The sequence below is a fragment of the Lissotriton helveticus genome, chromosome 2_1 (assembly GCF_964261635.1).
Source record: "Lissotriton helveticus chromosome 2_1, aLisHel1.1, whole genome shotgun sequence".
Taxonomy (NCBI): Eukaryota; Metazoa; Chordata; class Amphibia; order Caudata; family Salamandridae; genus Lissotriton; species Lissotriton helveticus.
The window spans coordinates 2,127,421,831-2,127,448,554 of NC_136059.1; the positions used below are offsets into that span (position 1 = coordinate 2,127,421,831).

Sequence of the window (26,724 nt, forward strand, 5' to 3'; positions counted from 1 at the left end):
CTAGGAAATTTTGCACACACTCACCACACATACACAGAGAGCACACGCACTTTACACTGTACCACAGTGAAAAAGTGCGCAAAGGCCTAAAATCACCAACACCAGGTTCCAGAAACCGGCTAGGAAAAAGCAAAAAGTTTCGGGATGAACCTGCCAAAAGGGCCAGGTCCAACAATGAGTTAGAACAAAGACCTAGATTAACCCAGTACGAAGCCTTAGAAGAATGGGAGACTGAAGCATTTGAGCGAGACAGAACACAATGTAGCGGTAACATAAGTAAATTCTATCCTTGATTTCCTCGTGAGACCCAAGACAATCAGATGAACCAATGGAGACTAGCCATGGTGGTAGAAGAATTATATCCTATAATGACTACAGAAGAAATGACAGGAAGCAAATGTACAGAGAAAACAAAACATTTAGTAACTGGTAGTGGAGATTCCGAAGATGATTATTTTGAAGATATTTTAATGAAAAATCCTCCACCTTACCAAGAAGAATTAAATAGAATTAACCCTAATGCTCCGCTTCTCGGTTCCGCAGGTTGTACATGAGACTACAATAGAAAAGGTACTTCAAGAGAAGGAAAGAGAAGCGATAAATAAAAATAGACGTGAGTTGATTCAGAAAATAACCCAGTTGAATACAAGTCCTGAAGCACTAACGATACCAGTGACTATAGGTCATGTTGTTCCCTTATATGGGGATAAGGAAAATTGTCCTAAATCACCTGTCCTGACCTCACCGATAACCCAACTGAGAAAAGAAAATATAATAACAGAAGATTAGGCAAGTGAGTGTGAGTTGATAATTTCTTTAATAGATATGCCAAGAAGAGAGCCAATAAGCGATTCATTCAGAAAGGTCACACCTGGATGCTCAAAAGAGGTACAAATTGAAACATCCACAGGAATGAAAAGTACCACTGTAGTAACCCCAGAAGAAATTAATAGGTAGACAAGAGAAATAGGGAAGCAAAAATCTCAGCCTAAGGTATTGGATATATTTAAATTACAAGTAGAATTGGAAGAAATTATAGCTGGAAATGTAGGGATAGAAAGATTAAATACTTTCAATGAAGAAGAGCTACTATTCATATGCAGAAGTATCACCAGAAATACGAAAATATTTCATGAAAATGTATGAATCTGGTTTCAGAAATGGGAATTGACAAAGGTAAATCCAAAGTATTGCAGAAACCATATAGGGCAGAATTTTCAGACAAAGATTTAGAAAACATGAATGTACAGGAAGAAAATTACAGATAAAAGAATTATTGACATTGCTGCAAAAATGGGAGATTTGGATAGATGGAAAACTAGTGGACAAAGAAAAAGGAAGAAGCACAGGCAAATCGAACATCATCTGAGTATTTAATGAAAGAAACAGAAAAGGTTGAAAGGTTGGGTTCAATGAGAGAAGTTCCGGGAGGAGGTTATGTACATGGTCCATGGACCCGACAAGATATTTTATCATTTACAAATGATTTTCCAAAGCTTAGAGATAAATCAGTAGAATGGTACAGACCAAGTTGAAAAGTTTGTGAAAGTCTCGAAAGTTTTGTTGAAGGATTTAGATGGTTTATTTTACATAGTTGTTCCTACTGATTTATGGGCAGAATGTAAAATTACAGTAGATTGGCCTAATGAGTACCTAAGAGATGGAAAGACAGGAGCCCCGTCAGAAGATGTAATGAAAAAATATCATCAGGTAATTGCTTTCCTGAAGGGAAAGATCCTCTCAAAAGAAACTGATTGGATAAAAATAGATAACAACTCAAGAAAAGGATGAGTCAGTACATGCACATTATGAACGTCTCTTACAGGTATTAAAAGAGTACAGTGGGTTTGAAAACATTGAAAATAAGGACATGACTCTTTTTGTGTATCGTTTTGTGTCTGGATTGAGGTTAGACATATCACAAATGATTAAACAGTACACGTTATGCTGGCAAGCGAATACAATAGATGAAAACCTTAAGTATGCAAAGTATTGTGGGGATGACATCGACAATAGACGAAAGAATTTAGAAGAAAAGGTCATTTGGGCCCAAGTTAAATTAGCTGAGCAGCAAGAACTTCAGTTAAGTAATCAGGCAGAAAACCCAGGAAAGGGGCACGGTCAAGGTGAAAATAGGGGGGGCAAAACAAGCGGGCGAATGAGCAAAGAAGAGACTGAGGAAAAGTTTCTCTGTCACGGGTGCAGAAAATTGGGGCATTGGAAAAACGAGTGTAAACTTATACAGAATAATAATGTCCAAACTCAAAATTTAAATCCACAGACGCAGAATGAGGTGTTAATGAGGCAACTGCAGCATGTTGTGGAGAGTCAATTGCCACCTGCCCCTATGCCAGATTTTGTGAGTTAAGTCAAGTACAGTGTGGATACCGGAATTCAGGAGGAAAGTGGTAAGAAAAATTCTGTAACACCACAGTTTCTTTTGCAGGATTATTTTTTTGAGGCAGAACTACAATGACAGTGCTTGAGAGGGGAGGAAGAGGAATGGGTACTTGGCGCATCCTTGCCGGTAGATCAGCCAGGTCCATATATAGATGGCAAGGTTGAAGGAAATGATATCACCTTCTTATTGGATACTGGTGCTATCCATTCTACTGTGAGAACAGCAGACGTCCCAAACCTACCCCTCTCGGGAGAAGCGATCCAAGTAGTGGGTTTTTCTAATAAACAAATCAGGACCATAATTACCGAACCAATGGAGGTATGTATTGGCAACTTCAGAGAAATGCACAAGGTTGTTGTGTGTGACTCAAGACCCGTAAACTCGCTAGGAAGGGATTTGTTGTACAAAATGAACTGCACAATATTTTGCACACTGAATGGTGTTGCAATTCAAACTCCTGGTGAAGATGAAGTATACAAAATCATGTTAGCTAAACAGGGAACAGAAGTGAATGACATGTTTTCTATGATGACACCAAATGAGTTACCAGATAAGGTCCGAACAACAGTAAATCCTGGAAAAGAAGTAGGATTAATGGCAAATGTAGACCCAGTAAAAGTAACTGTAAAAGAAGGTGCAGTTTATCCTAATACTCGACAGTACAAAATGAGCCCGTAAATTAAAGCTGGTGTTGCAGAAGAGATTGAACGATTGGTCGAGCAAGGCATATTAAAAGAAATAACTAGTAGGCCTTGTAATTCGCCTATAATCGGTATAAAGAAACCTAATGGAAAATATAGGGTGGTCCAAGACTTGAGGAAAATTAATAAAAGTGTTGTACCTTGTTGTTCGATAGTGCAAAATCCAGCAGTAATCTTATATCAGATACCGTGGAACGCAGGATGGTTCACTGTAATTGATTTATGCCATGCCTTTTTCTCCATTCCATTGCATCCTGCATTTTGTTCAAATTTGATGAGCATGTTTACGTTTTGAATCGTGTTCCACAAGGGTACCCTAAAAATCCTTCCATTTTTATCACATTTTTTTTTTTTAAATAAACTTTATTCGTCAATTTGCACAATTGGGGCATGACTCTGCACTTCAGAGTCTACTGCACTATCTCATTACACATTTAAATGGCAGCAATTTACTTTTTTGAGAAAACAATACAGCCAGCACATTTGACAATGAGCATCATTTAGGATAACAGCCCCACGTGCCCCAACTGTTCCCCACTCCCCCTACCCCCTGAGTTGCGCAACCACCACCAAGACCCACTCAACCGAGCACACACACACCCCAGACTACCCCCCCTGCGCCAGGCCCAACCACCCCGTCCCTACCCTCATTCCACTGAGATATCATCTGTTTCAGCCAGAGGCTCCAGCCACAAGCCCACTGCTTCCAAATTTTGTAATGCTTACGCGGGCATCCCCGGGCCACAAAGATTGGCCGCTCCATCCCCATGCAGAAGTCCATGCCGTTCTTCCAGGCGGCCACCAATGGTGCCTGCGCATCCTTCCACATCTTAGCAATATCACGTTTTGCCAATGTGAGGCCCAACTGTAACAGATGCCATTCATAGAGATTGCCCCTGTTCCCTTCCATCACATGGAATAGGGTAAACTGTGGTGTACGTGGAAGCGACCACCCCAAGACCTCAGAAAGGCAGGCAAATCTACCTCTTCAAAAACGATCCAACGACAAGCATTGCCAGACGGTATGCAGAAATGTGCCTTCCGTCCCGCCGCACTCAGTCCCGCCCGCCACAATCGTACCTGAGAAAAATAAACCCGGTGAAGGTATTTAAATTGGATGAGGTGGAGATGCATTGCTATGGCTGACCCCCAAGGTGCAGCTAAGGCTTCCCTCCAGTCCTCTTCTTCCAAGACCCCAACATCCTCTTCCCACGCCCCACGTAATTTCTCAAGTTGGGATGCACTGTGGGTGACCAGGGTCTGGTATATCCACAATATCTTTTTGGTCTCCGGGTCACCCATAAAATCTTTTGCTTCCAGCGGGCTAAACTCGAGGTTAGAGTCAAGGCCCTCCAAGACTAGGGGTAAGCGCGTGTCTCAGCTGGAGGTACGGGAAGAATTGGGACTGGGGCATGGTAAATTCCACTTGTAGATCGTGAAACGATTTGAGGGAGCCATCGCGCACATCACCCAGGGTGGAGATGTCAATGGCGTCCCAGCCCCGAAAGCCCTGTATGGCCGCCAACTCAGGCAGGCGCCCATTATGCCACAGGGGGGTTTCTTCCGTTAGTGTATTCCACCACCCCATGCGCTTTAGAGATTGCCGCCAAATTTGGAAGACTACGTTGGTCGCCGGCGGCAATGCACCACGCAACGCAGCTGAAAAAAGTATTGTATGGACTGCCCCATCATGTATCACTCCACAGCATAGGCCGGGTCCCCCCTGTCCCCATACCACCACTCGTTGAGGACCAACAGCTGTGAGGCCTGATAATATGAAAGGCTATATGAGGTCGCTAGGCCAGTGAGTGGAGAGAAAGCACGTATGAAATGCGACACGCACCGCTCCTACCCCCCAGAGAAACTGCCCCAGTGTCGAATTTACCATCTGCAAACAACTGGGCGCGATCGGGTACGGGTGATTCCGCAATTGGTACAGCAGGTGGGGGAGCGCGACCATTTTAAATATTTCTGACCTGCCATAGATCGTTAGTGGCATCCGGGTCCAGGTTTTGATATCCGCCTGCACGCGCTCCCAAACTGGCACCACATTCCGCTCCCATGACACCACCGGCACGTCGGAGAGGGAAAAGCCCAGATATTTGAGGCCTCCCACCACCACCTATAGCGTAGACGCCCATGCACCCACTCCATCCCGAGCCGCCAGTACCCATAGCGTAGACGAGGGTTGATGTATAGCCCGGATACCTCCCCAAATATTCGCATGATCTCCAGGATCCGCGGCCCTGACCTATCCAATGCCGTTAAAAAGAAAAGGACGTTGTCCGCATACAATGCGATCCTATCTGAGAGCCCAGTAGCCCACTCAAACCCCTTCAACTGTACATCAATGCTCACCCAGGCCGCAAGCGCTCCATAGCCAGGACAAATAAATAAGGCGACAGGGGGCACCCCTGCTGGTTCCTCGTTGGATCGAGAAGCTAGGTGATACCGCACCCGCCACATGGACCGACGCTGTCAAGTCGGTGTATACTAGGCTCACATACGACAGAAACAGGGGCCAAGATTAAGCCGATGAAGAAGGGCGAACAGGTAGACCCAGCTCAGGGAGTCGAACGCCCTGTCTATGTCCGTCAGTAGGAGCACCGCTGGCACCCCTGTCCGTCAGATCGCTGCCAAAGCTACGTGGGCCCGCGGCATGTTTTGCCGCTTTGCCCTCTGGGGAATGAACCCGCCCTGGTCTGGGTGGACCAAAGCGCAGATATACAGCAGAAGGAGGTTGGCTAGAGCCTTGGCTAAAACTTTTGCCTCCACATTGAGAAGAGAAATGGGGTGGTAAGAGGCATGTGGCTCCGGAGGCCGACCCGGCTTATGAAACACCACCACCCCCGCATGTCGCCAGTCCGGGGGGGAGCCGACCGGTCTCCCTGGCCTCCTCCACCGCTGCCCGATAGTAAGCCGCCAGCTGTAGATGGTACTGACGATAGAACTCAGCGGGGAACCCATTGGGTCCCGGGGCCTTTCCGGTATTGAGTTCTCCCAGGGCCGTGCCCAATTCTTTCACCGATAGCGGAAGCTCAAGCTGTTGGCGTGTAACATCGGCCACTGCTTTGGGCGGGAGATCCGCAAATAAACGTGTCCACCGTAGCCTTGGGTAGACACTCCCGCAGAGCATATAGATCTGCGTAATATGTGGCGGGGTCTGTTATCGGCGTCCCACTCTCATTGAGCACCCCTGGAAGGGCCTGTGGATGAAAAACGCCCTGGCAGAGCCAATGTAGCATTTTGCTCGACTTGTTGCCCCATTGGCAGATTCTGCTACATGTCACCAGTCAAATTTGACGGGCCTCATCCAGTAGGAGAGAGGCGTACGACTGCTGTGCCTGCAGTAGCTGAAGCACCACCAGACCATCGCTCGCTCCCCGGCTCCGACGCTCAAGGGTCTCCACCTCTGCCTCCGCCTGGACCAACTCGTCCCGATATTTTCTACAGGCCGCCGTACACCATGCTATATCCACCCACCACAGAGTGGGCTTCAGTGCCTCCCAGAGCATTACCGCGCTAGAAACCGATCTCACATTGGCGACAAAATAGTCTGTGATTGCCTCCCGCATATGCCTCTCGTAGTCGGCATTCTGCAAAAGCCATACCACTAGACGCCAGCGAAAGGGCTGCCGCCCCCTACCCAGCCGCACCTCAAATTTTTAAACAAATTTTGAAGAAATGTCTTGAATCTCTGGTATTGTCCAGACAATCAGTTTTGGTGCAATACATTGACGACTTACTAGTCGCGTCAAAAACTCAAAGTGATTGTGTTACTGATTCAATTGCATTATTTAATCACCTGGCTGAAGGTGGACATAAAGTGTTGCCAGAAAAATACCAATTTTGCACAACTTCGGATAAATATTTGGGACACCAAATAGAAAGAGGAGTCAGAGGAGTGACCTCAGAAAGAATAAAAATAATAAGACATAAATGTAGTTACCACAGACCCAGGAAGAAATAAGGATGTTTCTTGGAGTTGTAGGTTACTGTAGGCAGTGGATTGTGGGATTTGCAGTACTAGCCAAACCTTTGATACAAATGACCAAGAAACGAGCAAAGGACCCCCCGCAGAGTGGGATGATGAAAGTATGACAGCTTTTATAAAAGTACGAAACTGTCTGTGTAAAGCACCTGCTCTAGGTATGCCAGATTATTCAAAAGAATTTCAAAATGTTCTGTGATGAGAGAGATAACTGTGCACTCTCCGTCCTAACATAAAGATATGGCCTAATGCAACGTCTGGTGGCATATTTTTCAGCTACATTTGACCCAGTGGCACCTGCATTGCCAGTGTGTCTGAAAGCTGTAGCTGCAACATGCATGAGTCTAGAACAAAGTGAATTCATTGTAATGGGACACCCTGTAACGGTATATGTCGTAATTCTGTTAATAAGCACTCAAACTCAATACCTTACTCCTAGTCATATTAGGGACTGAGAATGTAACGATAGTCAGATGTACTGTTTTGAACCCAGCAACTCTGTTGCCGGATCCATATTTTGAAGAAGTAGAAGATGAAGTCGATCATTAATGTCTCGACATCACTGAACTAAGTACCAAACCTCGTCTAGACATACAGGAAGAACCATTAAAGAATGCAGAACATGAGCTGTTTGTAGACGGTTCGTGCATGCGTCATGAGGAAGGAGGATAAAGTGCTTTTGATGCTGTGTGCACATTGGCTGGAACAGCCAAAGCATCCTCTTTACCAGGAGTCAAGTCTGCACAAGTAGCCGACTTAGTAGCTTTAATTAAAACTTGCAAAATTGGGAAAAATTGGAGAGTAACCATTTACGCTGACAGTCAGTATGGTTACGGGGTTGTGCGTGACTTTGGCCAGCTCTGGATGCAAAGGGATTTCATGATTTCTTCAGTAACCCCTATCAAAAATGGAAATTTCGTAAAATAATTGATTGAGGCAATTCAATTGCCCAAAGAAGTGGCTGTGGTCAAGTGTGCAGCTCACCAATCAGGAAATGATAAAGTGACAGCTGATAACCGTTATGCTGACCAAGTGGCCCAACATTGTGCTAAGTACAAAAAAGCAGTAAACAAGAAAATTGATGCATGTGGAATCAGCTGCTAACTTATGCTACTTGGGGGAGTAGGAACATGGGAAGAAGTGCGAGATATACAAGATGAAGCAGATACAAAAGAAAAGGAAGAATGGGAGAAAATAGGTTGTCAGAGAAGAGCTGATGATGGGGTGTGGATTTATATAGATGGAAGACCTGTTACCTGACTGTATGCTTGCACCCTTGGCTAGAACGTATCATGGAGACACACACATAGGCAGAGATGCTATGATTAGACTTTTTCGACATGATTGGTTTAATGCAAGGTTCAGGAATGTTGCAGAGAGTCTTTGCCAGAGATGCTTAACTTGTCAACAAATAACGTGAGTCCCTTGCTCACTTTGCCACTGGATTCAAGCAAGCCGGGCTGAAGACGGCTGTAATGCCAGAAACGGGTCCTCGGAAGCTTGTTTCCGGTCCAGGGAAGGCATGGCTTGGCAGTTTGGGCTGGACTGTTCCCATGAGGCACAGGGTCAGACTGATTTGCATATAGCCATGTCTGAACTGGGGTGGCAGAGTGGGCTAAAGAACGGTGATGGATCCAACCCAGATCTTTTGACTGGGTGTGAGTGTTTGATTGGTTCGGATGCTCCGTCCATCACCAACCCCTTTTGTACCGCTTTTGGCCGCCATAAGTGTGGCAGGGTATGCTCAGACGTGAGTCCCTTGCTCACTTTGCCACTGGATTCAAGCAAGCCGGGCTGAAGACGGCTGTAATGCCAGAAACTGGTCCTCGGAAGCTTGTTTCCGGTCCAGGGAAGGCATGGCTTGGCAGTTTGGGCTGGACTGTTCCCATGAGGCACAGGGTCAGACTGATTTGCATATAGCCATGTCTGAACTGGGGTGGCAGAGTGGGCTAAAGAACGGTGATGGATCCAACTCAGATCTTTTGACTGGGTGTGAGTGTTTGATTGGTTCGGATGCTCCGTCCATCACCAACCCCTTTTGTACCGCTTTTGGCGGTCATAAGTGTGGCAGGGTATGCTCAGACGTGAGTCCCTTGCTCACTTTGCCACTGGATTCAAGCAAGCCGGGCTGAAGATGGCTGTAATGCCAGAAACCGGTCCTCGGAAGCTTGTTTCCGGTCCAGGGAAGGCATGGCTTGGCAGTTTGGGCTGGACTGTTCCCATGAGGCACAGGGTCAGACTGATTTGCATATAGCCATGTCTCAACTGGGGTGGCAGAGTGGGCTAAAGAACGGTGATGGATCCAACCCAGATCTTTTGACTGGGTGTGAGTGTTTGATTGGTTCGGATGCTCCGTCCATCACCAAACCCTTTTGTACCGCTTTCGGCCGCCATAAGTGTGGCAGGGTATGCTCAGACGTGAGTCCCTTGCTCACTTTGCCACTGGATTCAAGCAAGCCGGGCTGAAGACGGCTGTAATGCCAGAAACCGGTCCTCGGAAGCTTGTTTCCGGTCCAGGGAAGGCATGGCTTGGCAGTTTGGGCTGGACAGTTCCCATGAGGCACAGGGTCAGACTGATTTGCATATAGCCATGTCTCAACTGGGGTGGCAGAGTGGGCTAAAGAACGGTGATGGATCCAACCCAGATCTTTTGACTGGGTGTGAGTGTTTGATTGGTTCGGATGCTACGTCCATCACCAACCCTTTTTGTACCGCTTTTGGCTGCCATAAGTGTGGCAGGGTATGCTCAGACGTGAGTCCCTTGCTCACTTTGCCACTGGATTCAAGCAAGCCGGGCTGAAGACGGCTGTAATGCCAGAAACCGGTCCTCGGAAGCTTGTTTCCAGGCCAGGGAAGGCATGGCTTGGTAGTTTGGGCTGGACTGTTCCCATGAGGCACAGGGTCAGACTGATTTGCATACAGCCATGTCGCCACTGGGGTGGCAGAGTGGGCTAAAGAACGGTGATGGATCCAACCCAGATCTTTTGACTGGGTGTGAGTGTTTGATTGGTTCGGATGCTCTGTCCATCACCAACCCCTTTTGTACCGCTTTTGGCTGCCATAAGTGTGGCAGGGTATGCTCAGACGTGAGTCCCTTGCTCACTTTGCCACTGGATTCAAGCAAGCCGGGCTGAAGACGGCTGTAATGCCAGAAACCGGTCCTCGGAAGCTTGTTTCCGGTCCAGGGAAGGCATGGCTTGGCAGTTTGGGCTGGACTGTTCCCATGAGGCACAGGGTCAGACTGATTTGCATATAGCCATGTCTCAACTGGGGTGGCAGAGTGGGCTAAAGAACGGTGATGGATCCAACCCAGATCTTTTGACTGGGTGTGAGTGTTTGATTGGTTTGGATGCTCCGTCCATCACCAACCCCTTTTGTACCGCTTTTGGCCGTCATAAGTGTGGCAGGGTATGCTCAGACGTGAGTCCCTTGCTCACTTTGCCACTGGATTCAAGCAAGCCGGGCGGAAGACGGCTGTAATGCCAGAAACCGGTCCTCGGAAGCTTGTTTCCGGTCCAGGGAAGGCATGGCTTGGCAGTTTGGGCTGGACTGTTCCCATGAGGCACAGGGTCAGACTGATTTGCATATAGCCATGTCTGAACTGGGGTGGCAGAGTGGGCTAAAGAACGGTGATGGATCCAACCCAGATATTTTGACTGGGTGTGAGTGTTTGATTGGTTCGGATGCTCCGTCCATCACCAACCCCTTTTGTACCACAACAAATAAACCCAGGCAGGAAAACTGTAGTCTGCACAGGGAAAATTGGAAAGGCTGGGGGTCCTTTTATAAGATTTCAGATTGAATTCATCCAATAACCTGTCTGTCGAGGATTGAAATATGTACTTGTCATTGTTTGCTTGTTTTCAAAGTGGGTGGAGGCATACCCGACCAAAAGGATTGACAGCTTGACAGTGGCCAAACTTTTACTGAGGGAACTCATTCCAAGATTCCGTTTTCCAGTAACTATTGAATCAGATAGAGGGTCTCATTTGAATAATGAAATAATTTGATTAATTTGTGAAGCATTCAAAATTGAACAAAAACTGCACTGTGCATACCGTCCAGAGGCTTCTGGAGTGGTAGAAAAACTGAATGACACAATCAAGTCAAGGCTGGGAAAGGTGTGTGCATCCACCCTACTGGAGTAGCCTGATGCTTTACCTCTTGTCCTGATGGGACTCAGAAGTATCCCAAACAAAAATACAGGCTTGAGTCCCCATGAGATAATCATGGGAAGAACAATGAGGCAAGCATGTATACCAGGACACAAGCTTGCTGAATATATCTGATGATTTGGTACTGGAGTACTGCAAAGAGTTAGCTGACCAAGTGCGTTCTATCTCTCACCAGGTTGGGGAAGACACTGTCGCCAGGCAGCCGAACCAAGCGCTTGATCTGAATCCCGGTGACTGGGTAGTAGTGAAAAATCACACTCGAGAATCGTGCCTAGCACCAAGGTGGGAAAAGCCACATCAGGTTATATTGGTTACAACAAAAGCTGAAAAATGTGCAGGCTTGCCTGATTGGATTCATGCAAGCCATACAAAGAGAGTACCAGCACCCGACGAAGTAGATCCAGAACAAACTCAAGCAATTGAGGAGGCTGATGGTTGTACTGCTGAAGGATCACAGAAAAAGGATCCTGAAGTAGCTGATCAAGAACAACCTAGCACTAGTCAGGACGACAGGATCCCAGTGGTGGAAATTATTGTGAGAACAAGAAGTCAAACTCGATTAGAAAGGCAGAATGAGAGTGAGGACAAGACAGGAATAGAAGACCATACTCAGATTGCAGAAAATAAAGCTAACATTGAATCGGAAGAGGACCAGATAAGGAAAGAGCAATATACTCAGACAGAAGAAAATGAAAGCAACACCTGTGAGTCTGATGAGGGACAGATAGGCATTAGAGAAAATGCCCAGGCAGAAGAAAATCAAGAAACTTTAGGACCTGAGCAGGACCAGTTAGGTCAAGAAAAACAAGTTCAGGAAGAAGAAGGAGAACAAAGTCAAATCAAACAAACTCCTGAACAGGGTCAGAATAGAAAAGAAGAACCCATCCAGGCAGAAACGGATAAGGTAATACGCCCTGGACAAGGTCAGATAAAGAGGAATTCTGAAGACGGAAATAATCAAGTTGTGGCACAAATCAACGAAAACAAAAGAGCACTTGAAGAAACTGAAAGCACAGTGCAAGCTAAAAGACTCAGGAAAGGTGATACTTGGCCTAGTATTATCAAGAAACTGAAATATCGCCTTAAGACAATAAGTGAAGAACCTGATCAAGTAAACGAAGTAACCACTCAATCGGGACTGTCAACAGAAAAGCCAAGAAGGAAAAGTCCATGATTGAAAAGGATGAATAACAAATTCAAAGGTTCTCAATGGACATATGTGATCCTTGAAGATTTCGAAAAACTGGAAATAAGTGGAGATAGTGATGAAGAATTAAACGCTGACCGAATTGACGAGGAAGTGAGACCAACTTGAAAGGAATAACTCCCCAGGTTGTATTCTGTACAAAAAGTTAAAAAGAGGGGGAAATCTCCTTAGTCTAAAATGGCTGACAATAGAGTTGCTGGAAAACCGAAACAAAGCTGTATAAAAAGATGCTGTAGAATGTGTATATGTAGCACATTTTTAGTACTTATAGTATGGTTAGCACTGACAATAGCTATTCCCTATCTAATGACTGCAAATAAACAGAATGACATTAATGTACACGGAAAAGTAGCTAACATTAAGCAAGACAGAGTAGAATTAGAAGCACCAGATGAGACAGATTTACATCACAGTGTTTATAAAAACAACACAGCTTTAAATGTTTTTGTTAATTTGTTAGTACATTATGTAGGGACCATGGAAGTTAGTGATTGTTATGTATGTATGAAATTGCCGACATCAGTAGCAGAAGGAGTAACATATCATCATTAACCATTGACATATGGTATTTCATGTAGTATTTTAGCTAGTTTATTTTACAGAACTGGAAAATTACAATATTATTATTCCAATATAGATGAGATTTTTTTCTGAATTTCCTCTGCATAAAAATATGAACCCTGTCCTTAGTAGTAGAGGCTCACAATTCATGGGTGAATATTTTCTAACAAAGAAAACAATAAATATAGCTGAAGCACATAAGCACAATCTAACATGCAAGTTACATGAATAAGAAAAGATATTTTTGAATTTAGTAGAGAAAAGGACACAGGATTTCCATAGAAGGGCTTCTGAACCGAAACCTCAGATACCTTAATGGGCTGAGAGAGAAGACATTATTGCAACTGGCAAGACTTGTGCTGCTATGTCCCTGGACCTTGAAAAGAAAGGGAAAATCTGTCTCCATAGGTTGAAAACAGAGTATACCAATATATTTATTGGTTCCAGTGAAAGCGCAATTTTCTGATAATAGGGGGATGGGGACTAAAAGGAGGAACAGATCCAGTATTTCCTGGAATCTATTATATAGGTGGGAATAACGCTTACTTTAAGCTGCCTAACACTGGTATGGGAGTTGCTATTTCGGAATAGCATTCCCAAAGGTATACCATGTAAAAAGAATCACTGGATGCAATGAAGAAAATAACGGACTAACAAGCAAGAAAAGGGCTAGTTTTTCAGAAATTGTAGGAGATATATTTAGTGCATTGATACCTCCAGTGGGAGTAATTCTGAATACACAAAGAATTTGTAAATTATCTATAGTGGTTGATCGCTTATCGACTGAAACTGCTGGAGGATTCTTATTGATCAATGCAGAATTAGTTGCGGTTAGATCTATGCTTTTGCAAAATAGACATGCACTTGATATATTATTGCAAAAGAGGGCAGAGTCTGTAAAATGTTGAAAGCGCAACATTGTTGCACATACATTTGGAAGAAGAATTGAAACCACTGGAAGTTGACAGTGTATGGAAGAAACTAACAAATAGTATTTCTTCTATAGGTAGTTGGTTTCCTAATGTAGGAAGGAGTAATATAGGTCAAATACTGATGCAAATAATAGGAATACCACTATTAGTCTTAACAGTAATGGTTTGGTGCAAATGCTGCAGGGAAATGGTATGGAGTGAATGAAAAGGGAAGGAAAAGAAAATATGATGAAATGCAGCTGGAAGAAATAAAAGGAGATATTTACAAAAGAATGAAGGGTTTTCAAAAGAGAAAGGGAAATCCCAAAGTGATAGAAGAAAGAGGAATGGGAAATTGCTAAAGGTGGCATATGGTTTAGTAATTAGTGATGGCACAGAATACCATCAAAGAGGGGATTGATGGAGCAAGGTTTTGTACGTAAAGAAACTTACTCGGATTCAATATTCTCGACTAATAAGTAATAATCTAACCAACAATGTTTCTTGATACTAATAATTGCACAACACGACACTTACTTCGTCTAGGGGAAGCTTTCCAATGTGCTTCTACTACCAAAGAACTCGAGTGTCTAATATGGCTGCCAAAACCGCAGGAATCTTCTGCACATGCGTCTACTGCATCTACGTAGTATGGCGTCTTTCGCTTTGGTGGGAAATCTTTGCAGCTGCGCAGTAGTATTAAAGATGGCCGCTTTGAATCTCGCATGCTAATGCACATGGCTATGCTTAGACTAAGCCTTGCTTGTCTTACTAAACTGCTACTGCAATAGTTAGATGACATTATAAGAGAGTAGAGTAGGAATAAGTGGTATACAGTGTATTCATTTATTTTCGTATTCTAACAGGTTTTTCTTTGACTTTGTTATTAGTTCGTATTTGGGCCTGGAGGGTGACCGAAAGTGCCATCTTGCCGAGGTGTGCGCATTGGACTCTGTAAAACTTCGAGCTGTGACACTTAAACTCTGCCAAGTACAATTGACCAGAAGAAGCACCTGGAAACAGCACCTCTTGACCCGAAGAGGGGAAGGAGTAAAACCAAATTTTGCATACAATGTTAAAATACTAATGTGAAATGCGGGTGGGAATTAAAGCATGGGAAAATAAGTAAGGGGAGGGAACATAGAACAATGAACCTAAGAAAATGACATTACATTAGTATGGTGTGATGACCTCTCCCCATCCCATTGTCCAATCACCAGTAGGGGATTCACGAATATTGAAACATTGGGGGTGGTACACACACTGAGAATAGTATAACTAAGGTAGGTTCAGTCAGTTAGATTGTCAGACTTGTCACAGACCTGTCACCAACCCATCATTGCTGTAGAAGACGGCGGAAGCCACAGAGGTCAGAGACGCTGCTCGAGCACTCTGACAGAAGAATCGAGAAAGGGGAGACGGAGAGAAAGAAGCGTCAGAGAGATCATTGAGGGAGAAGAATCTGTCCATCCAAAAGGGGGAAGAATCAAGGAGAGTAGCACCAGAGAGGGGTGTAACGCTGGTGTTGCACTTAGAAGAGGTTACCTGTCCTGTCCTGAAACTGTCCTGTCCTATTGCTCCTGATTACTTGGGAGTCCCTTTCCAGCTCCTCTGCCAGGTGTTGGTTCTCACACCATTCTAGGTAAATATAATTCTGTGTGGTATGTCTTTGTACCGTTTCCCTTCCCACCCTTCCTAGGAACCAGCGTCATGAGATTTTATTAAATCTTTATGTCATCACCTAGGGCATTATTTTTCTCTTTAAAAGTTGGTGTTTGACATGTATTGGTATTTGACTCACAAAATAATTGCATGGATAAAGGTTTTAAAACTCTCCCGAGTCTGTGGTTATTCAAAAAAAAAAAAAAATGAAATGTAATTTATACCTGTTATGCTAACAACCTGATCTATCGACCTGGAGAAAATTAAGAGCTAAGGTGTTGAAGTTTGGTAACAATTGGTGCACAGGTAAAAATATATTTCAAGGTAAATCACGTCCTGATTACCAGCGCATGATTGTCAGCTTATTGTATGAATGTTTTATGGGCCCAGGTGAGTATGGTGATTTAGAATAACCCCAAGCTGGTAATCTTGCTGCATCAGGGGGCGCAACAGCGCTCCCCTTCCTCAGGAGTCTTCGGGGCCCAGGGTGGGCTTCTGATCCCCCTCGGTGGGGACAATCTTCACGGGAAGTGCGCCGGCGCTTCCCAGCTGGACTTTGGTGCGACTGGGCCCGGAGTTGGGATCCCGGGCCCCTGGGGCAGCTTGTGTTCTACCGCGAGGAGGCACAATGGTGCTCCCCTCCCTCCCCAGTCTTGTTGGGGGCCAGGGTGTGCTCCTGGCAACCTTTTTGGGCAGTTTCACACGGAGCGCGACAGCGCTACCCAGCTTATCTTCTTCTGGGGTCCGCCCCCGAGACCTGACCCACTGCGGGGCATTTTCCGGACCGCCGGAGGAGCCCCGCGCGCTTCATCGTCAGTTGGCCAAAGGTTGTCTACCTTCTGGGGGGCATATCTCAGCGCCCAGGGAGCCGATCTTCCTGATTTTGGCCTCATCTTGCTCCTGGTGAAATTCCACAGCCACTGGGAGCACTTTATTTTGCCCTATGGGTCTCCAGGAGGATGGAGGCAGCAGTGAGCATTCTTCACTGGCTCCCTGTGCCAGCCTTTCACCTGACTCTTTTCCTGGGCCTCTCTTCTCCTTGCGCAGAGGCCCAGGCTTCTGGTCACTTTTCATGGTCTCCCCTTTTGGTGCAAGTCAGAGTCCTGGGCCATTCTGAAGGTTCTTCCTTCCAGCTCCCCATGGTGCCAGGCTCCAGCACCAGTTGTCCTCAGCAGACCGCACTCCAGAGAGAGCTCCTCTTCCTGTGCAGACTCTTTTAAAGAATTGGGAGGGGGCTGGCATGAAGTCTCTGTTTGCCCTATCACACAGCGACACATCACCTCTCTGCCCCTGCTCCCTTCCTTCCGGCCCAGGCCTCTGGGTTTGTTCAAAATGGCGTCGCCCAGGGGTCTCATGCCACAAGGTCTCTGAGAGTCCCTTCTCCCTCATTGCCTTCTCTCCAGAGCAGCTTGTTGCCTGCCACCAGGTGTCAGTTGCTGATGGATGACTCTGTAGCTCCATCCATCTTCTCTTCTTGGAGTGGAGGCCTTCGCCCTTGGAATGCTTGTGGTGCAGGGCTGGGCCTCTGATGCTACAGCTTGAGGAGGAAGATCAATAATTCAGCCTGGCAGGGTCAGCCCCAGCCAGGCCCTGGTTATGAGCTGACTCAGAAGAATATGACATTTCAGTATGACCCAAAAGCAGTACAACTATGACTATATACTCTGCAGAATACTTCTTCTCACATATGTTACAGTGGACTTTAGTGCGTGTCTGGAATTTGTAGGCTGTAGGAAAGTAAAACTAGCCCATGTGCTCCCTATACTCTTAGGAGAGTAATGAAGTGAAAAGCAGTAAAGCACACTGACTTTCCCTCAAATGTTTCTTCCTTGTAGAAAGCGTATTCCATGTCACCACCCAGTTCTGCATAAGTTCTGCGACACCATTCAATTAGTAGCTGCTCCAGGGCTGTGCATGCCAGGAATCACCCCTGCGCACCCCTTACACTTGTGCACACGCATGTACACATGTGTCTGCAGTTAACCGGCCTAGTGCCCCTTACTAACTCTGGCTGCAGCGCAGTAGCGAGTAGGCCACGGGGACATCTGTAAAATACACATGCAGTCCCTTTCATCATGAGTTCACTGTGGGTTAGTCCCAACTTATGAGGGTCTCCCACAGTAAAAGCTCAACAAATAGGTGTTTAAAAAGCGAAAAATCCGGGCGGCTCAGATGCCCAGAACCACCTTCTAACACCAGGCTAGTCTTGAATTCTGCATGCAGAAACCAGTTTCAGAGGTTTGTAAAACTGACAAAAATAGAATATTTTGTGTTTGTCATGCAAGCTTTAATCTCCCCTCCAAGAACCTCTGACCTCAAAGGTTAACTAACACTATGTCTTCATTCGTGGTGGGGGAGATTAGAGCAAGTCACAGACCTCGACATTTTATTTTTGTCAGGTTTACGCGCAAAGAAAAGCAGAGTTTAAACTCTGTTTTGTTTGCGCTATGTTTTATGTCCCACTCGCCTGCTTGAAAATGTTGGCATGTATGTTAATTGCCTTACCACCTGGCCTAGCTAATTAATAGTAACTAAGATAAAACAGTTGGAAATCCTACTTCCTAAAATAAAACATGCATTTCCGGATTAAGAAGCATCAGTTTCCAAGAGCCGAAAAGGGAAGTGACCTCTGAAGCGAAAACATCAGTTAGAGAGCCATATGGGTAGCAACCTACCAGCATTCATTTCTTCAGACAGGTCGGGCACGTTATCGCGAGTGATAGTCGTTTAATCCCTTTGTGCTCCGAGAAGGCCTTGGCCTGAGCATCATAGGCATTGTGTTGTTTTAAAGAAAGGCGCACAAGGATGTGCGCGACCAACGGTCGCTGTCCATGTGGGCGGAGCCGCGTGCGCTCAGCCGCTCCAGGGCGCTTCCGCTAAAACAACGGGGGAGGCGACGCGGCCCCACACGCCACTATGGCGCCCTGGGTGCTCTTGTGGGCCCTGGGCCTGCTGTCCGTACCGTTTCTTCAAGGGGCGTTTGTTGAACGCTCACTGGACGGTTATGAGGTGATCATCCCACGGATATTGTCGAGCGACTCGGAATCCGGACTAGTCTACCAAATGGCCACGGCAGGCCGGACCTACATCCTGCACCTGCTGCAAAACACAGACCTACTAGACCCGGGCTTCTCAGTCTACACCCAGAACAGCCGGGGCCAACTGAGCGAGGAGCCAGCCTTCTTCCCCCGAGAACACTGCCATTACTACGGCTACGTGGATGGCATCTCTGGCTCTATCGCCGCCATCAACACCTGCTCCGGGCTTCTGGGCTTCTGGCAGACAGGTGCCTTTACTTATGCCATTGAGCCCGTTAAAGGTTCTGACTCGTTTCAGCACATCGTATATAAGGTGGAAGATATGGAAACCGACATAAAGCCTTGCCTTACGGTTCGTGCGGAAAGAACCCTCAGAGAAGAGCTTTACCACAAAATGCGACAAAAAGAAAACCGCCGGCACTCTAGTCAGGCACACTTCATGCAGATTTACGTCGTAGTCGACAATGACTTGTATCAGTACTATCACAAGAACATCACTCGTATTACTGATAAAGTTATTCATGTTTTGAACATGGCGGATGCTATGTTTGTACCATTGCGTCTTCAGTTGGTTCTATCTGGATGTGAGATCTGGAACGTAAAGAATGTAGTACCATCTTCTAAATACATAAAGAAGTTTCTCCAGGACCTGGTGACATGGAAAGAAAAGGATGTAATTTCACGTCTAAAAGTCGACATGGTTGTTTTAATGAGAAAGGACCAGATTCAAGGTGCCAGTGCGGGAACTTTTGATGGAGAGATCTGTTGGAGTGATAATGCATTACTGTTTCTTGCAGTCAATCATGATGTTTTGCCTGTAGTTGCTGGACATTTAGCTCATGAGCTTGGTCATTCCATTGGTATTCCGCATGACTCAAACTATACAAGCGAATGCCTCTGTCCTCAGGCCGCATGTATCATGCTTAATGGTGCAGTCTCTGCAACCTCATTTAGTGCTTGCAGTTTGCAATATTACAACAGTTTTATTGCCCAAGGTGGCGGTTACTGTTTGCAAACTGTACAATCAGCTTCATTGCAAAAGCAATACACTTATCAATACTGTGGCAACAGAATAGTAGAAGGAGAAGAACAGTGTGACTGTGGTACCAAAAATGAGTGCATCAGGGATCCATGCTGTAATAGTGATTGTAAACTCAGAAATAATGCTCAGTGTAGTTCTGGTGAATGCTGCAAACGGTGCCAGTTCATTAAACAAGGGATTCCTTGTAGAAAACCAGTTTCTGAGTGTGACCTTGCAGAATATTGCACTGGCATATCAGGCATTTGTCCTGAAGATGTTTATTCTCAAGATGGATCACCATGTAATGACAATCAGTCATACTGTGTAAGTAAAATATGCTACGACTATGACCAGCATTGCCAAATGCTTTTTGGTAAAGAAGCAGTTGTTGCTGCAAAGGAATGCTTTGCCTTAAATAACATTGGTGACCAGTTTGGAAATTGTGGTTTTCAAGATAAAGGTGGGCCACCGATAAAATGTAAAACTGCAGATGTTATGTGTGGGCGAGTTCATTGTGAAGCAGGAGAGGATAATTATATATATAAGTCGCATTCTGTTGCAGTGCAAACACCCTCTGGAAATGTGTCTTGTTTGAGTGTAGATTTCAGTAGCATACCTGACACTGGAGCTGTTGCAGATGGGGCACAATGTGGTATTGGAAAGATTTGTCTGGCTAGAAAATGTGTTGAACTGTCAGTTCTTGATTATGATTGTGATATTCAGGAACACTGCAGTGGTCGTGGAGTTTGTAATAACAATAAGAAATGTCATTGCAATAAGGGTTGGGCTCCTCCAAATTGCACCTTTGGAGGATTTGGTGGAAGCGTTGATAGTGGGCCTTTAGTTTTAGACTCCTTCATTAGTTATATTCCTCCAGAACAGGGGATCAAATGTTGAGTAAATACCAACAAATTGAAGGTGAGGAATTAAGTTTATTCCAAGAAATGAAGCACTCCCTGCATACAGCTCCAGCAGCAGACCAAGCATAGCCAGTAACTCACAATACAGTTAGGAGATGCAGTGTAACAGTAAGCAACTGAAGATGGTCTCGAGTGATGCACAATTAAACAATAATATCACTCGAGGCCAAACTGAATGAAAACAATGGCACGAGTCGGCGCGAGTCCATGTGATGAACAACCGAGGAAAACCTCGCATCAACATGCCCTCGCGCTGACTCGCGCACAATACAACACACCTTTCCCCCTTAAAGAGGGAGAAAAAAAAAACAAAAAAAAAACATAGAACTACATTTTTCTGGTAATAAAAGCAACAAAATCTGACAACCACTTAGGTTGCTTAGTGATTCTTTTAGGTAAGGAGATATTCTGGCCAGTAACATCTTGGTTGATGACATTTATATCAGAACAGGCAGCTACATTTGAAGCATTATCTTGATTGGAAAGGTTACTATTAGAACAACAAGGTGAAACGTCTGCAGTGTGAGAATCCTCATCCAAAAAAGACAAATCAGGATGATGTTCAGAAATGACCTCCTTGCGGTAAACATCCTTGTCTGCCTTGAGGATGGCAATTCTGCTCAGATTCCAAACTTTATTATTGGATAATCTGACAGAATTTTTTAAAACTTCTGAGACTTCAAAAGGCCCCATAAATGAACTTTCACCTTTCTTAACCTTCCATGGCTTCTTGACTTTTACCATCATGCCCACTTCTACCTTGGGATCTTTTCTTGACCCGCATTTCTCATCAAAATATACTTTGTTCGAACAATGGGTGCGAACGAGGTTTTCTTTGACCACACCGAAATCCACATTCGAAGGAGTGGACTTCACCAACCACGAGGGGTTCACCTTTGTCCTGGGTATTCTTCCTCTCATGATCTCAAAAGGAGAATATCCAGTCATTGAGTTGGTGGTTGTTCTGTACATCCACACCTTCTTAAAAATTTCTACCTCCCATGTTTTATCCTCATTACTAGTGATTTGTATGGCCCCTTTCAGAACCCTATTGAATCTCTCTATAACCTCATTCCCACTGGGATTGTATAAGGAAGTAGTAGAGTGAACAATGCCAAGTCTTGAAAAATAATCATTGGCTTTCTTGGAGATAAATTGTACACCATTGTCTGATATTATCTTTACGGGAAGCCCTTCCTCAATAAAAACTTTATCTAGAAAACACAGGACAGAATCCGTATCTATTTTCTGGACAATTTTGATGATGGGCCATTTAGAAAAAATGTCAATAGCAGCTATGACATACTTGGATTCACAGCCAATGGGACCCATAATGTCTATGGCAATGGTTTCCCATGGATTATTAGGAATACTGTGTGTACTCATATTGGGTTTCAAAGTAACCAAAGACTTATCAGAATTGGCACATATTACACAATTTCTGACCAATCTTTCAATAAACATGTCCATTCCTGGCCACCAGAATAAATGTTTAACTTGTTGCTTGGTTCTAACCATGCCACTATGGCCTTCATGACCCTGTAATGCTATAATTTTCCTTACACCCACTGGTGGTATGATGCGCTCACCCCTTTTTATGATGTCCCCACAACATGAAAGTTCCGACCTTACTTCCCAAAAGCTCCTCAATTCTGGACTCAAACACTTCTTTTCAGGCCATCTATCAACTATATACCTGGCAACATTTTTCAAAATGTCATCACTCTCAAAATTCTCTTTCCACAAGGTCTGATCAATTGAAATAGGGCCCTCATCATGTATCATGGCAATCTGGAAATTGTCCCAATCATTATGCAAATCCTCCTGAATAGGTAAAGGCATCCTGGACAAGAAGTCCGCAGAAACATTCTCTTTTCCTGGTAAATATTGTATGTTATAAATAAAATCCTGCAAACGCATGGACATACGTGCAATACGTGCTGAAGCCCTTAACATACCTTCTGTAGTGAGTAACCTTACTAACGGTTTGTGATCACTCCTAAGAGTACATTCCTTACCCCAGACAAACACCCTAAAATGTTCTAACGCCCAGATGCACGCTAGAGTCTCTCTCTCTATTGTGGAATACTTTTCCTCAGCAGGAGTAAGTGCCCTTGAAGCATGTGCAATAATAACTTCTTTTCCCTCTTTATTCTTTTGCGAAAACACAGCTCCTAGACCCTTCGCGCTAGCATCCGTAGTAATAATGTTATCTAAACAAGGATCAAAACAAGATAACGCACTTGCAGAACATATTGCATTCTTTACATCACTGAACTCTTTCTCACATTCATTGGTCCATTCAAAAACAACCCTATTTTTAATTAACTGTCTGATATTATATGTTCTGCACGAGAAATCAGGTACATACCTAGCGTAGAACTCAACTAACCCTAAGAAAGATCTGACGTCATCTTTAGATAACGGATGAGGAGCCGATTTAATAGCTTCCAAAAGTGATGGTTTAGGTTTGATGCCCTCTGCACACAATTTATGGCCTAGGTAATTCACGGAATGAACACCAAACTTGCATTTCTCATGCTTAATAGTAAGGCCATGTACATTAAGTGCGCTCAAAACTTCTTCTAAAGCTGTAATATGTTTATCTTTATCATCATTGAACACCAAAATGTCATCTTGAAAGCAGATGGCACTTTTGCACTCTTTCAAAATATCTTGCATGACCCTCTGGAAAATTGCTGCAGCGGATGCTAATCCAAAAGGCATCCTATTGAATCTGAAGCACCCAAATGGTGTAATGAATGCTGTCAAATCCTTACTCTTCTCACTCAACTCAATCTGATGATATGCAGCAGATAGGTCAATTGTTGAAAAAATATTAGATCCCTCAACTACAGATAACATTTCAGAAATGCGAGGAAGGGGAAATTGGTCTACAAGAATATTATTATTAAGATGGCGAAGGTCAATGCATAATCTCACTTTGCCATTGGCCCGCCTGGCAACCACTATGGGCGAAACCCACTCAGAGGACTCTATTCTCTCTATTATTCCTCCTTCTACTAGAGCATTCAATTCATTCTTAACTTCCTCTCTGACAGCAAAGGGAATATTACGAGCCTTATGTATTTTAGGACAGGCGTTGTCCTTTAAACGGATCTCATGTTTAAAGTTGGTTAATCTTCCAATGTCTTTAGAAAAAACATTTGGGAATTTACTTAACATCAAAGAAGCAATACCATTTTGTTCATCAATCAGCATCACTGGAGTAGGGCTATTTGGATTCAAAACAATATCAAGTTTTCCAAAATCAAACCAGCTAAGAACTGAAGGACCTCTCTTTGATACATATAATTTTGCAATGCATTTTCTGTTTTTAAATCTGAAAACTAAGGTTCTGAAACCTAAAATGTCTATCCTTCCCCCAGAATATCCTTCAGGATTGATATCACTCTCTTCTAAATGACTACCAAGTCTAGGTACAAATAACTTGTTCCATACAGATTCGCACACTATGGAATATGGTGATCCAGAATCTGCATACATGTTAATCTTTACACCACCAATAACCATGTCGCACAATGGTTTTTTCTTTATGGAACGGTCATTTACATTCAAAACTGCGGTATCTTTTATGTTCAAAACAAACAAACAGTCGTTGGGTTCATCTGTAAAATCATCCTCATCACTATTCTCATTCAACTCAATACACTTGATTTTTTGATTTACGTTTCCTCTTCTGCAAGCAGAAGTGAAATGTCCTTTTAACCCACATTTTGAACATTTTTGTCTCAAACCAGGACAAGTCTTATCATTTGCCAAATGTGATTTGCTGTTACATCTGAAACACTTCAGATTACTTTTTGAAATTTCAGCATTAGATTTGGAAGAGAATGTTTGTTTCTTTCTGTAAATCTCCCTATTATTACTGTCATACTTTTGATTGATTTTGGCAACCATATTCTTACTCACGGAAGTTTCCTTCCCTTTAACCTGTAGTGCACTTCTACAGGAAAGTTCAGCTTTTCTGACAATAGACAATACAAAGTCTAAATTCTCATCACCATTAATCCAAAGTCTCTCCTGTATAGTTTCATTTTTAGAATGCATGACTACTTGGTCCCTAATAAAATCTTCTTGTAGATTACCAAATTTACAATCTAAAGCTAAAGTTTTTAGAGAAGAAACAAAGTTATCCACAGTCTCTTCACTCAATTGTTTTCTCTGAAAAAACTTGAACCTTGAAATTCCTATACACACTTTGGGAGAACAATACTTATCAAAATCATATACTGCCTTGTCAAATACATTCATGTCACCACTTGCTTGTGATATAGGAAGTTGATTGAAGGCTCTTAATCCTTCTGGTCCTAAACTGTGTAAAAAAATACCTTTTTTTTCAGGAGCTTTCATTTTTCCACTTGCATCTAAAGTCTCAATATAGTTTAAGAAATAGGCTTTCCATTCAATCCATGGCATACAAGGAGAACTACCAGCTGACCAATAACTTTGTGGGGGTGCAAGTGTATAACCTTGAGCACACATTGTAACAGAGATAATAATTTGTTAATGGCAAAATAATAATAGAATAGTCCCCTTTTTTTTTAAATCCAAAAAGAGTTGCAGAGAAGAAAAAAAACAGTCACATAGGATAACAGAAAAAATTATTTAAGAAAATGTTCTTGTGTTCATATATCACCATCTAATTGCTTCTCTGCCCTTTAAGTAATTTCACCATTCGTTTGTTGCTGTGTCCTTGACGTTTTTATGCTCAGTTAATCGAATAGATGTCTTCGTTTTAAATAAAGCGGTGAAAACGAAGTCACCTTGTCAGTTGTGCCAAGGATGGTAACCCAATAGCAAGCGGCGTCTTTAATTTCTACAGGAAATGCAGAAATGACCTCCGTTTTAGCCAATCAGCCTCAGCGTAGTTTCCTTTAGTGAGCAGCCAATACGCGTGTAGGAAGGATTATCCAGCGCGATTAAAGAAATGAGGCGCGCACCTTCACACGCAAGCGAAACAAAGTCGGCTTTTACGATGGAAACTCTGTTCCTCAAGTCGCTCGTCAAATCTGCTCTTCGGAAGACTGTGAACTGCATCCAAAGTAAGTTGAAGCATGAAAGAATGCTTTAGAATGCTTTTCTTTATTTTTTTTCCAGAAGTCGGAAAAATGAAAAAATCGTAAATAAGTATAAAAATGTACAGGAAATGCCTCCTTAAAGAACAGGTTCAGTGCTCCTCGCTCGTCGCCAAGTTTGTTGAGTAAATACCAACAAATTGAAGGTGAGGAATTAAGTTTATTCCAAGAAATGAAGCACTCCCTGCATACAGCTCCAGCAGCAGACCAAGCATAGCCAGTAACTCACAATACAGTTAGGAGATGCAGTGTAACAGTAAGCAACTGAAGATGGTCTCGAGTGATGCACAATTAAACAATAATATCACTCGAGGCCAAACTGAATGAAAACAATGGCACGAGTCGGCGCGAGTCCATGTGATGAACAACCGAGGAAAACCTCGCATCAACATGCCCTCGCGCTGACTCGCGCACAATACAACATCAAAGTTAAAGATTTTGAATATAGAGAATGCCATTTAAAAAAGAAAAGGGATCTTGAAATAGGTTTGGGTATCACTCTACCTTTACTTGCTATTGGCATTGTTCTTGCAGTCGTATTTAGACATCAAATAATGTCTGCATTCACATAATAACATCTGAAAAAATAAAATCATTTCTGCTGCCACGAAATTGGGACTACATAGTCAAATTTTCAGTACTTATTCTATGTGGTATGTTTATTGTCAAAGTTGTTCATATTTTACATGACCATTGTTGGTGGAATGTAAAACGCAAGGCTGTTGGAAATGTAGCATTCGAGAGCCTTTTCCAGTTGTTCAAAAAAATTCTGTCTCCTGTGTTTGTGTTTTGTGTCGTTATTACAATAGCGTTAAATTGTTGCAGACTTATAGTTTGAACACTTTATGGGCCACTTATATGTAAACATAACCATACTTGTTTAAAGAAGAAAAATGATCATTTCTTTATTACTTCATGTAAATTGAAAGAGCATACTCACTGCACTTAACAGTAACCAGAGCATACATATGTGAATGAAGGTACTGTGCTGTGGATGAAGGCCATTGGGTGGAATGAACAGTTTCACTGTTATTGTA

General features: G+C 43.7%; 1 protein-coding gene and 1 long non-coding RNA gene across 2 annotated transcripts in view; one reads left to right on the forward strand and one right to left on the reverse strand.

The window, feature by feature from the left end:
* Nucleotides 1–18,384, reverse strand: part of LOC144819076 (uncharacterized) — a 110,019-nt gene extending 91,635 nt beyond the window's left edge. The window contains exon 1 of the long non-coding RNA XR_013607217.1: nt 18,285–18,384. This is a non-coding gene — a long non-coding RNA (uncharacterized LOC144819076). The remainder of the gene's footprint in view (nt 1–18,284) is intronic.
* Nucleotides 18,385–18,415: 31 nt separating this feature from the next.
* LOC144819074 (disintegrin and metalloproteinase domain-containing protein 9-like) lies at nt 18,416–26,466 on the forward strand. Its single transcript, XM_078677089.1, has 2 exons — nt 18,416–20,560; nt 26,117–26,466. Exons 1-2 carry the CDS (start codon nt 18,526–18,528, stop codon nt 26,257–26,259), a joined length of 2,178 nt encoding a protein of 725 aa, XP_078533215.1. The 5' UTR covers nt 18,416–18,525; the 3' UTR covers nt 26,260–26,466.
* Nucleotides 26,467–26,724: the final 258 nt, after the last annotated feature.

Bases quoted from the DNA above. Each gene is read 5' to 3' on its own strand.
- LOC144819074 (XM_078677089.1), top strand. From the start codon at position 18,526: ATGGCGCCCTGGGTGCTCTTGTGGGCCCTGGGCCTGCTGTCCGTACCG. The intron at 20,561-26,116 runs GTTGAGTAAATA...ACAACATCAAAG, and splicing joins TCCAGAACAGGGGATCAAAT to TTAAAGATTTTGAATATAGA.